Source organism: Rhincodon typus, chromosome 17 (genome assembly GCF_021869965.1).
Source record: "Rhincodon typus isolate 14 chromosome 17, sRhiTyp1.1, whole genome shotgun sequence".
Classification (NCBI taxonomy): Eukaryota; Metazoa; Chordata; class Chondrichthyes; order Orectolobiformes; family Rhincodontidae; genus Rhincodon; species Rhincodon typus.
In genome coordinates, this window is record NC_063348.1 from 8829308 (window position 1) to 8842297 (window position 12990).

Genomic DNA, 12990 nt, shown 5'->3' on the forward strand with positions numbered 1-12990 from the left:
GAGGCTGAGGAGTGACCTTATACAAGTTCATAAAATCATGAGGAGCACGGATAGCATGAATAGCCAAGGTCTTTCCCCCAGGGTGGGGGAGTTCAAAATTAGAGGGCAAAGGTTTAAGGTGAGAGGGGAAAGATTTAAAAGGGACCTAAGAGTTAACATTTTCACGCAGAGGGTGGTGCATGTATGGAATGAGCTGCCAGCGGAGGCTGGTACAATTACAATAAGGGTATGTGAGTAGAAAGGATTTAGAGGGATATGGGCCAAGTGCCGGCAAATGGGACTAGGCCAGATGGGGATATCTGGACGGCACAGTCAAGTTGGACGAGAGGATCCGTTTCCGTGCTGTACAACTGACTCTAGAAGAGGAAACTGGTAGTAGAGAAGACCAAAGATAGGAAAAGAAATAACTGACGACATAATGAATGTATTGATACAGCCAATTCATAAATTACTTTAACATCATCAATGTTCCTTTTCCAACTTTATATTTGTCACTCTTGTTACTCCCAATTATGCAATAAATTGATGTCCTCGTCACAGGCATGACTTTTATGGTGTATTCAAATGGCATGTGTAAATGATAACTAAAAATAAGGACACTGAGCAGAAAAGACAGAAGCATAGAAACCCTACAGTGCAGAAATAGGCCATTGCGTCTATAGAGTCTGCACTGACCCAGACACAGGGAAAACATGCAAATCCCACACAGTCAGTCATCCAAGGCTGGAACTAAACCCAGGTCCCTGGCACTATGAGGCAGCAGAGTTAACTACTATGCCAGCCCTTATAGGTTACAGTTAAACTAGGCTTGAAAGCTGTGATGGCAATTAGAATGTCTTTATACAGTTTTCACTGGCACCACATTGCAAAGACGCTCACGTAAGCAAACTCCAACAGTTTTACACAACACAAAATCAATTCCAGGTGAACCACAAATGATAGTTGCTGAATGTACAGACACGGCAGCGTAATTTGCCTGATATGTAAACTGTCATTTCCATTTTAAATCACAGTTAAGATCACCAAAGGCTGACAATAGCTAATGATTAAGGTGACAGAAATCATTCCACATTGGTGGCTCAATAATACACAATCAAATCAAACTCATTATCTTTGGTGCTACTGCAGGGGAGAAAATGGAATTGCATTGATGGAGTTCTAATCGTCCAGGCTTTAGTAACAACCATGCTGTGGCTGTGCAGCACAAACCTATAAACCCTCAAATATATCCCATTGAGTGCTGAAACTGACGAGCAAAACGTATACCACATTTGAGAAGGCCAAAGCTGAATGAAGGAGATCATTACAATGTCAAGTTCAGTCGGTAAGAGGAAAAGCGACAAGAGCAGATTGATACAACCCAAAATACTTCACAATGAGGTAATCAGATTAAAAAAAAGAGGCTATTCTAAGTTCATGAAAAGATAGCTGTCAGTAAGCCTAATTTTAGAAAAAGTAGAATTGAATTTGGTAAACTAAAAAGTAATGTGTTAAGAGCTACATTTCATTGCTGGTGCTTGATCAATGGAATGCCCTTATCCTTGGCTACTCCTCTGTGCAGTTAAATACATTCTGGTTAATTGTACTACCTGCATCAGGGACTGTGTCCAAAGATTGCACCTCTTATATTAAAAACTTATAATAACTATATCCCCAAAACAGCTTCTTCAATGACTATATCACCATTGTATTTATGCACTCTAGATATTGCATTGTTCCCTTATTGATCAATGTCATTTATTAAACATTTGACATAATGCACATATTTCCTTTATGTAGCAATATCATGTAACAATTTTTCAGTGATGTAAACATTTACTATGGGGAAATCCCATGTCAACATTTTTTGGTCCAGTTTGTCCAGTTTGCATATTATTGTGTTTTTAAATCCAATTTTTCTATTTTTGTTTTGTCAGTTTTCAGTTGTTTTGTAACTCAGTGATATCTTTATTTTAGAGCCCTTCTAACTCACACAGAGCTATCTGATCTTATGTTGGATTTTAAATTATGCCCTTCTTCCGCCCCATCCTTTTTATTTCCATTCCAAGGTGACAGTCATAGAATCCCTACAGTGTGGAAGCAGGCTATTCGGCCCATCAAAAAGCATTTCACCAGACCCATCCCCTACCCGATTCCCATCACCCAACAGTTCCCCATGGCCAATAACCTGCACATCTTTGGAGTGTGGGAGAAAACCAGAATACCCAGAGGAAACGCCGCAGACACAGGCAGAATGTGCAAACTCCACACAGACAGTCACCCAAGGCTGGAATCAAACCCGGGTCCCTGGCGCTGTGAGGCAGCAGTGCTAACCACTGAGCTACCGTGCCGTCAAATCAGCTGGATGAATGATCAATCTTAGCCCCCTGTCTAAATTCTGAGCAACAGAATGAGGTCAACTCTTTCTTACCCTGAGATGGGGGCCAAATTTGGATTTCATATTTTCATTTATAGTGGCCAGGCCTCTAGGTTGTGAATTTAGGTATCACATCTCACTATGTTGCGATGTAATACCCACAACTTTTCAAACATCTCTTTATTTTCTGCAACTTGCAGACTAAATCACCACTGAACAATTCTCAAGTATTTTTCGTGATTGTAGGGTGCAAATAACTCTTTGTGTCAAAAACGAACATCTGTTTTCAGTTCAACATCTCCTTTGGTGTGCAATGAAATTCAACACAAGGGACCATGCACTTAAAGTGACTCTACTAAAGCAAGATTATAACAAATAAAACAACTTACTCATAAAAAGTGTATTTAATATTACAGAAACTTGACCAAAGAAGTAGATATTTGAAGAGATGTGGAAATTCCTGATCTAATACCTGTGCTTCATTGGAGGAGAGGGAGGCTGAGAGGTGGAGGAGTTTAGGGAAGATATTTTGGAGCATGTGCTCCTTCCAGTGGAATGACAGTGAGAGGAATGACAAGCAGACAAGGGCTGACAGAGCAAAAAGTTTGAGCAGAAACATTCTGTACACAAAAAAATAACAAATGGTATATATATCATGGATGCATGCTTGCAGGATGGCACAAGTTCAGCTTGGGGACACACACATCCTTTCTGTCGTTGTTCGCGTACTCGCATTTGTCCAAACCTGTACCAGATCTTACTTTTCTCCACCCAGCTGCTCACTGATTCACTTTGCCTTCCAGTCATCCAATTTAAAATTCATATCTTCACGTTCAAATCACCCCATAGGCTTATTCTTCACTTTGCCTTTAAAAATTCTCTCTTTCAGAGAGTGGTCAATATTTGGATTTCTCTACCCCAAAGACCATGGAAGCTCAGTCATTAAGTAAGCTCAATACAGAGATTGATAGATTTATGGTTATTAATGAAATCAAGGGATAGTGCGGTAACATGACATTGAGATGGATAATTAGACCACGATCTATGGAGTAAAAGCTCAGTGATTTGAATGGCTTACTGCTGTTCCCATGTTCCTATGTACAAGGATGCTACATTTAACAAATTCTTGAGCTTCCCAAAATCCACGCCTCTTCACGCCTCAAATCACCCTGGGATTTTCCCCCAAACCTCTGTCAAACAATGACAGAAAGGATGCGTGTGTTCCCAAGCTGAACCTGTGCCTGAGGACCTCTGTTCTCCGTAAACTCCTTAATCACTTAGATAAATACATGAATGGAAAAAGGTTTGGAGTGATATGGGCCAGGAGCAGGGCAAGTGGGACTAGATTAGTTTGGGATTATGGTTGGCATGGACTGGTTGGATTGAAGGGTCTGTTTCCGTGCTGTATGATTCTATGAAGGTATGACCAAGCTATTAGTTATCCCTTCTAATTTTTCCCTTTTTGATTCCAGCTCAATCTTCATTTCATTATATTCATATGAAAGATCTTGGAACTTCTTTTCTATGTTAACAGTCCTATATAAATGCTTGTGTTTATTGTTATTTGAGGCTCAGGATCTCCCGTGTGTGTAATATGTAGCCAAATCATAAACTAGGTTTACACATGATTTGTTTATCATGCAAAGAGAATGTATTCTTCCTGAGAGGGAATTCTGCATGATGTTCTTTCTATGAACAAACCAGGTTGGGTCAACACAATGAGGCCTAGTTAGCTGTATCTCACTGGGTGCTCTATTTATTGCATTCCTCTCCCATTTTACAAAGCTTAAGCACTTGAATGCATTTCACATGAAGGATTTAGGACTAATTGTGCTGATGCTACCTTTGATTACCCTGCTTGTTGGTGCAAGTAGGGATAATTTTACAAAATTGTATCAGTGGGGAACGCAGAGAGCCGTTCCTCTGCAAAACTTCGCTGGTAATGAGCACATTTTAGGAAATCCAAAGCAATTCGCCATTTCTTAGAAGTCCCACCCTGGCAGTGACATTGTTAAAATCAGCCCTAAAGTACCAAACAAGGAAACTGCATGTTGGCTTTGGATAGAGGCATTGAGAGATTTCACTCTGTTAGGGGAACTGTGCTTGGAACAGTTGATGGAGCTGTTCTTGGAAAATTAAGATACTCAGAATGTGCTGAGTTTGCTGCCCATTTAAATGAGCTTGATTAAACTCTGGGATTGCTGAACATTTAAGTTTTCTTTAGTCGATTTGCTTCCACTAGTGGAGACTTCAAGTGTGAGCAGGTACGGATGCAAGATCAAGAAGGTTTAAACAGAGAGCAGCAGAAAGTTGATCGAGACAGAAATTAGGTTGACATTTAAGATTATATTCGATAGGTAGCTGGAGTGAGAATGGGAGCCTGTAAGTGGAGCTATTTTTTCACGTGGAGACTAAGTGTTGACACAATATGGCTTGTCTGAATGGAATGTTGCAACTTCTTTGTACTAATAATTGTCAAGTATATTTCACTAAATTTTTAGCTATCATAGTTCCATTCATTAAAACAGTCATGCAGTTTCAATGTATGGAAGGTACAATGTAATGTTACAGTACCACTTAACTTCCAACCATTATCATTTAGAAGAGAGACGATGTATGGATCATCATCTTCAGATTTCTCTCCAAGTCATTATCCTGATGTGGATATATATTGTCATTCCTTCCTGTCTGGGGGATCAAAATCCTAGAAACCTCTATTTAAAAACTATAGGAGCATCTTCATACCAGGACAGCAGTGGTTCAAAAATTTGGCAATTATTTGGAGTTTCAAGAACACTGGCCCTTGCATTAACTCTATTGCAACTTACCAGCATTCATTCAATTTTCAAGGATGAATTTCAGACGTTATTCTGGTAGCCTAAGAATCTAAGGTAAGCCTGCCTAAATTGTCAGAAGCTTGCAGTTCACATGCAGTGCAGCAAAGTTGCACTGTGGAGTGTTTTAACCATCTGAATACCAAACAAAATCAGTCATTGCCTGGCTCATGGTAGTGACTGGATTGAAAGAAGAGTCTTGGGGATGCTGAAGATTTTCCTGGACAGTATAATCAGTAATGTGGTCAGAAGGATACTGCCCTTTTGTTCATGTTAGACCACCAACTCCCCCAAGTTGTTTCTTCAAATGGCATCTATTTACTTATTATGTATGATGATCTTGTAGTGTACCTCCCTGTTCTAAGCTACTCTAGATCCAACCTTCTAGCAGAGTCTGTGCCACAGTCTGTCATCATTTCCTCACAGCACACCTCAGAGGCTTATCTGAATATTCCTTAAACCTTGTCTGTACAACTGCTATCAATGAAGCAGAAGATAACAGTCTGAATGAATTGCTGGTCAAACAACTTAATCCTATTAACAAACTTCAAAATAAAGGCTGGTATAAGATGGGCACTGGAACTGCTGTCAACTGTCTTTGATGATGGAGAAAGTACTGGAGTCATCTGAGGGTCTCTTGCTGCAGCATATATTAGTTTTCTTTGGTCAAGAATAGGGAGATTTTTCCAAAAGGTAACCCTGCAAGTTTGCAACCCTTTGACTCTGCAGATGCAAGGTTCTGTGAAATGAATCATGAATAGAACTGGTGTTTTTAACTTGCCATTTCAAGTTAGCTCAGTCAGATCTGCCGAACATCACAAGTCAGAAGAAAGAAATTCAAATTTGTGTTTTAAAATTCATGGTGCGCTACTGAAACAAGTTTCAGGGCTGTCTTACTTCGCTGGCGACATCAGGCTGCAACAGTTAGACAGTTTATTGTTAAGGTTAATTTGTGATGGTTTTCACAAGTTTAGGTAGAGGACCAGCCATAATGACACTGAATGGCAAAGTAAGTTCAAAGGGCCAAATGCCTACTTCCGCTCCTATTTCTTAAGGTTTTAAATCCACTCCAAAAGTGAAAGGTAATTATCTTGAATTTTTAAAAGGATTTTTTGAATAAAATTGTAATCTCAATGGTAAAGGTTTAATGACTTGCTACACAGTTCATGTCCTTCCTTCAAAATTCTGTTGAGCTCACCAACGGTACACAATCTCACAATTACCACACTAGTTATTTTGAGTCAGTCAAGAGGAAGCCTATTTTCCAAGTCATTGTAGCAGTCAAAGTGATGAAATCAATGACCATAGAAAAACGTGACATGCACCTCGACCAACCCAGCAAGGCCTTGCACTGGTCACATTGCCATTGCTTGTACCAACATGCATTTCACTGTTCACCCCCTTGTTCATCATCAAAGTTAGGAAGGATAACAGTCAAAGTCCAGTTTAATTCATAGAGGCCAATCACTGGTGACTAGAGTAAATAGGGCTAAAGCTTATTTTACCTTGGGTGCATGATTATCTCACAAAGTATCAGGCATTCCACTTTAAAAGGTTCAGAGATAGTAGGAACTGCCGATGCTGGAGAATCTGAGATAACAAGGTGTAGAGCTGGATGAACACAGCAGGCCAAGCAGCATCAGAGGAGCAGGAAAACTAACGTTTCGGGTCTGGACCCTTCTTCAGAAAATTTCACTCAGGTCCTCTGATGCTGCTTGGCCTGCTGTGTTCATCCAGCTCTACACCTTGTTATCCCATTTTAAGAGGTGATGCGTTTTTAGTTTGTGCAAGGACAGAAACTGCTTCTATCAGATGCGTCGGCTGGCTAATTCTCCAGGCTATCATTAAGACTGAAATGATGCATGGTTCCTTTTTCTCATTCATGAAAGTAAGTGCATAACAAACAATCAAGACAGTCCCAGTCAAATTTACCAATATCTTACCGTACCGAGGCAGTTTGCTGTTCTTCAAGGTCTGTTCCACATCCATGTCACTACTGTCAAAGTCAATGATGATAATGTTGAAGCTTTCATCCTTTGTTGCCTTGTAGAGGTCTTCCATATCCATAATGAACTGCTGCACCCACCGGGCCTGGTTCTTTACTGTACGGTCAAAAAAAGAGGGAAGAATGATTGTTGATCACTTGCCCAATTGGCAGCTAGGACCTTTCCACTTCTCTTCACTTTTCTCTTGGAGATCTTAAGTTATATCAAGGAGGCAACAGGCCAATTTTAGCTGATTATTCCCAGAAAGGAGGAGATCTCTAAGCCGACAGTTTAGTTTGTGTTAAACTTCCCAGTTGTTTATTTAATTTTCTGATTACTTCACACGACCTTCCTTCCTATGCTAATTTAAACACATGCACCTTTTCCTCACCCCTTAGTTGAATTTCAATCGTCTTAAGAATTTTCTTCTTATATCGCTTTATGTAACACTATCAGATTACATCTTTTTTTAAAATCACTCAGTTTGGTTACAGTGGGACTGATCTCAATTCTTTACTCCATATAATTTCCATGAATTCAATTTCTCCTTTGTGTCTTCCACTGACGTAAAGAAGAATATACTTAAACAGGCACAACTAAGTGAGGGGAAGCATTCCTTTGCATCTGACCACGAATTTTGAAGCAGAAAGACTTTCTTCTAACATAGGTAGAACATGACAAACATAGGGAGGCAATGGCCTAGTGGTATTATCACTAGACCATTAATTCAGAAACTCAGCTAATGTTCTGAGGACTCGGGTTCAAATCCTGCCATGGAATCTTGAATTAGGTATCTAATGATGACCGTGAAACCATTGTCAATTGTCAGGGGAAAAAAAAACAATCTGGTCCACTAATGCCCTTTAGGGAAGGGAATCTGCCATCCTCGTCTGGCCTACATGTGTCTCCAGACTGACAACAATGTGGTTGACTCTTAACTGCCTGCTGGGCAATTAGGGATGGGCAATAAATGATGGCCTAATCAGAGTGCCCCACATCCTGTGAGTGAATGAATGAAAAAAGATCCCATTCGTTAACTTTCTCAAAATATATTCACTCAAAATATCATAAAAGAATAAATTAATGAATTGACAGAGGTGCCATATTGGCATGCATTGGATTTGTAGAGATTTATGAAGTGAGTTAGTGGCCTTCAGTCAATGGAAAGGCAGTGGCAGATTGCATTGATAAGTGCTGTTACCTTCTGCAATGGAGTAGTTGGGACTTTGTTTCAGCATGGACTATTTCTTGAACAAATTTGGGAGAAATAATGGCAAAGCGCATAACATGAAAAGATGCACCCCCTTTAAAATCATTGAGGAAGGCACACCCATGAGGTCCAGCATTGCTCCACTGTTCTTGTAGGTACTGTGTTTAATGTGCGTTTGCAAGGGTTCCTTCATTCAGCTTTTAACTCCAGCCGCTATCACCACCACCCCATCCTGGCCCTGTTCACCACTCATTGCCTCCCTATCTTTGCTCGCCAGTGTATCTCCATCACTCACCCGCCCTCCTTGGTTTGCTCACTCAGCATTTTCTCTAGGCACAGTTTGTCCATAGCAGATAGCCCAGCTTTACACACCAGCAATCAAAACGACAGTGTAGGAGGTGCTGGACTAGCGTTCTAGGGACCCAGGAAATTTTCTGGGGACTTGGGTTCAAATCTGAGCGCGACAGATGGTAGAATTTTAAATTCAACAAAAATTGGAATTAAAAGTTTAAAGATGACTGTGAAATGTAAAAAAGCCATCTGGCTCACTCATGTCCTTGAGGGAAAATAAAACTACCTTCCTTCCCTGGTCTGGTGACTCCAGATTCACAGCAATATGACGATTCGCAACTGCCTTCTGAAATGACTAGACTATATCAACTGCTGGAAAGTCTCAAAAAAAGGCATGAAATCAGATGTGGCCACTGGCATTGTCCTAGACACTGGAAATGACAACAGCAATCTCAGTCCTTTCAACCTGTCTACCCTGCAAAGCCCCTATTGTTAATATTTGGCTAGTGCCAAAACTAGGGGAGTTGTCTCCCAAACTAGTGGCGCAACAGTCTGATATTGTCATACTCACTGAATTCATGCCTCATATACAATGATCCATCAATATTCTGTCCCCAGTATAGGACAGACCCAGCAGAGGGGGCAGCACGGTGGTATACAAATGGAGAGTTGCCTTGGGAGTACTGAACATTGCCTCTAAACCCCATGAGGTCTCATGGCATCAGGTTAAAGATGTGTAAGGAAACCTCTCATTGTTTACCATGTACTGCTGATGACACCGTGCAAGTAGTGAGGGTGGCAAGAGAGCAGAATGTATTCTGACTGGGTGACTTCAATGTCCATCACCAAGAGTATCTTGACAGCACTACCACTAGCCAAGCTGGTCGTTGTGGTAAGGGAAGCAACAAGAGTGAAAAGCATACTTAGCCCCATCCTTATCAACTGGCCTGCCACAGATGCATGTGTCCATGACAGTATCAGTGAAAATGACCACCGCACAGCCCTTGTAGAAATGAAGCCCTGTCTTCACATTGAGGATACCCTCCATCATGTGTCACAGCTCACTGCAATAAATAGGATAAAATGTAAACAGATCTACCGACTCAAGACTGGGTATCCTTGAGGTGCTGTGGGCCATTAACGGCAGCAAAATTGTACTCCAGCACAAACTGCAACTTCATGGTCCATCATATCCTCCACTCAACCATTACCGTCAAGCTAGGGGATCAACCTGGTTCAAGGAGAGTGCAGGAGGGCATGCCAGGCACAGTACCAGTCAAACCTAAAAATGAGATGTTAATCTGGTGAAACTACCAAACAGCATTAATAAGAAGTGATAAGCTTCAAAGGCACAACCAACAGATCAGATCTAAGCACTGCAGCTGTGAATGATGGTGAACAATTAAATACAAGAGGGGAAACCTCACAAATATCCCCATCCTCTGGGAGCCCAGCACATCAGAGTAAAAGATAAGGCTGAAGCACTTGCAATAATCTTCACCTGGAAGTGCCAAGTGAATGATTCATCTCAGCTCCTTCCAGAGATCCTCACAATACAGTTACAAGTCTTCAGCCAATACAATTCATTCAACGTGATATCAAGTACTGGTTGGAGGCAATGGATACTGCAAAGCCTATGGACCCTGACAACATTCTGGGAATATCCCTGAAGACTTGTGCTCCAGAATTTGTTGGCACCTAACCAAATGTCTACATGAATGTATGAAAACTTGTCCAGTTATGTCCTTCATACAGAAAGCAACTCAGCCAATTCTTATCTCATCAATCTACTCTCAATCGTCATTAAAGCACTGAAAATGTCATCGACAGCACAATCAAGCATTTGCTTGGCAATAACTTACTGTCTGATGTCCAGTTGGGTTTCTCCCTGTCTCCTTAGCTGCTGACTAATAAATGCTGGCCCAGCTAGCAATGCCCACATTCCCATGAATGAATAACAATAAAGATCCTGGTGGGATCATCAGCTTGGACTACCAGTGAGCCCTTTCTGGCAAGCAGCAAGTTTGGATTCAGCATGAGTGAGCTCCCAGAACCTTGCAGCTCTGTTGCAGTCATCAATACGTTGCACACATTCACTGCTATCAGGAACAGAAGATGGGGTCAATGCTTTTACGACTTAAACTCAAGTTTTTCAGCACTGTATTGTCGATAATTTGGCATACTATCCACTCAGAACTGAAAACTCCTCACAAAAAGGTAACTTCAATGAAAAAGTGATTTGCACCTTAATAGTGGAATACAGGAGATAAGTTGGATTTTTATCCATAGCCTGATATGACAGTGTGTCAGGGAGGTTCAGTAACGAATCTGTACAATCAGGAATGTAGAGAGACGAGAAACTGTGTTCCATGGAGGGACAGAGCAGAGGCTGAGGGTGACATGAAACTATGAAAACTGAGAAGAAACAAATGGCCAATAAAAGAACACTGTGGTATCCATGTACAGGTTTAAGGAAAACATCAATGGCACCAATGCCTTCAAGTCCCTTTTGAGGATGGGGCAGGGGGAGTTAAAAGGAACTTTTAAATACGACCGAGACATGTTTTATGAAAGACCCCTGTCTAATGCTGAGAGAGGCCTACAGACTGGGAGGTGAACATGCCAGACTTGGATCACCATCAAGAAGGGAACCATGACATAGATTGCAAACTCACTGCAAAGAAGATAATGTAGTTCAACATTTTGCATCAGTATACAAATCCAGCAACTGAAATACAAGTGACAGTTAAGCAGTCTAAACTTCCTCAACTGAGTATAAATGCAGCTGTACAGTCTATTTTTATCAAATTTCATACTATGTTATTACAATTACTCTGAGTACACACTTGTTTTCATGGTTAGAAGGTTGTTGTGATTCACAATATAAGTGAGAAGGTAAAAAGAAATGTAAATGAGTTCCATTTGGCTCACTGATTTAACTTTGATTCACCACACTGACTCCAGTTCTTGGGAAGCAGTATATGATAACCTTATTGTCCGACTATTATTTAATGGTATTTGCCATCCCTGCCACTTTCCTCATTGTAAGTCAGATGATATGCTGTTTTAATAGGACAAAGTGTTAGAACATGTAAAGTGCGTCGCATTTTTCTGCTGTGAAGACAGACCTATGATACTTTGAGGCCACACCACCTGCATGTTCAGTACAGTCAGACCCACATCAATTAACAGTTACCTGCTGTGAGGAGAATGGAAACTGTGTATAAATGCCAGACTTCAAGAGCTGGTTCTTTGTTTTCAAAAAAGATTGTTTACTAAGCAATGTTATGTCAGGAGGTTGGCATATGTGTACTAAAGGCAAGACTAATGTATATTTATATATTTATAAAATAAATACACACATTATTGTTGGTTTCTTCCATTTTTAGTATATATGAAATTTTAGAGTATTTTGGAAATTGGATTCTGCAGTTCTGTTCATTATTTTACGTTAAGATATCAATAAGTGGACCCACTGTTTCATATATTCTGTGGTCAATATGTGCTTCACTTTCAGTCTTTATTGTTTAGAAATGGAGGATACACAAAAGGATACAAATTTGAGTCAGTTGTAGGCAGCTATGAAGAATTTAGCTGTCCTAGGGAGGGATGGCAAATGGCATATGATGTATTTAGTTTTGCACTGTACCTGAATGACTGTTTTCCCCAGTGGCATTAACAAACCCACTGAAATGTATTTAAAGAGAGCAGGCAGCGATTCCCTTAAGAAATTGTTTGGAAAAGGAGGTTACAGTCGGGAAAGAGCTGAAAGCCTGCAGTTAAATCAGTGTTTGCCAGTGACCACTAGGTGTCTCAAGCCTGTTTACAGAACACAAAATCGAACTGAAATAGACCATTTAGCCCCTGAAACTGCCTCGCCATTTGATAAGATCATAGCTGGTCTGATTGTAACTATAAATCCGCATTTCTGTCTACCCTCATAACTTTTCACTAAAAAAATTATCCACTCTTGCTTTAAACATATTCAAAGATTCTGCATCCACCACCTTTCCAAGGAAAACAAAGTTCCCAAAGACTGGTGAGCCCCTGAGAAGATTGTACCTCATCCCTGTTGTAAATGGACAATCACTGATTCTTAAACCCTAGTTCTAGATTTTGCCAAACGAAGAAATATCCTCTCCACATCTACCCATTCAAACTCTCTCAGTGCCTTATACTTCAATCGAGTTACCTCTTACTCTTTATTAACTTCAAGGAACTTGTCTAACCTTTCCACCTAGGCCAGGCCTTGCATTCCAGCTATTAGTGCAGAAAATGTTTCCTGAAGTGCTCCCAACACATTTACATCCTTCC

At 40.6% G+C, this 12990-nt stretch overlaps 1 protein-coding gene across 2 annotated transcripts in view; it reads right to left on the reverse strand.

Annotated features, from left to right (window-relative positions):
- The window catches only part of b4galnt4a (beta-1,4-N-acetyl-galactosaminyl transferase 4a), a 659693-nt gene that overhangs the window by 32118 nt on the left and 614585 nt on the right, over nt 1-12990 (reverse strand). For both annotated transcript variants that reach the window (XM_048607214.1, XM_048607215.1), the window contains exon 16: nt 7139-7292. In XM_048607214.1, the coding sequence (XP_048463171.1) occupies nt 7139-7292 (154 nt within the window). The remainder of the gene's footprint in view (nt 1-7138; nt 7293-12990) is intronic.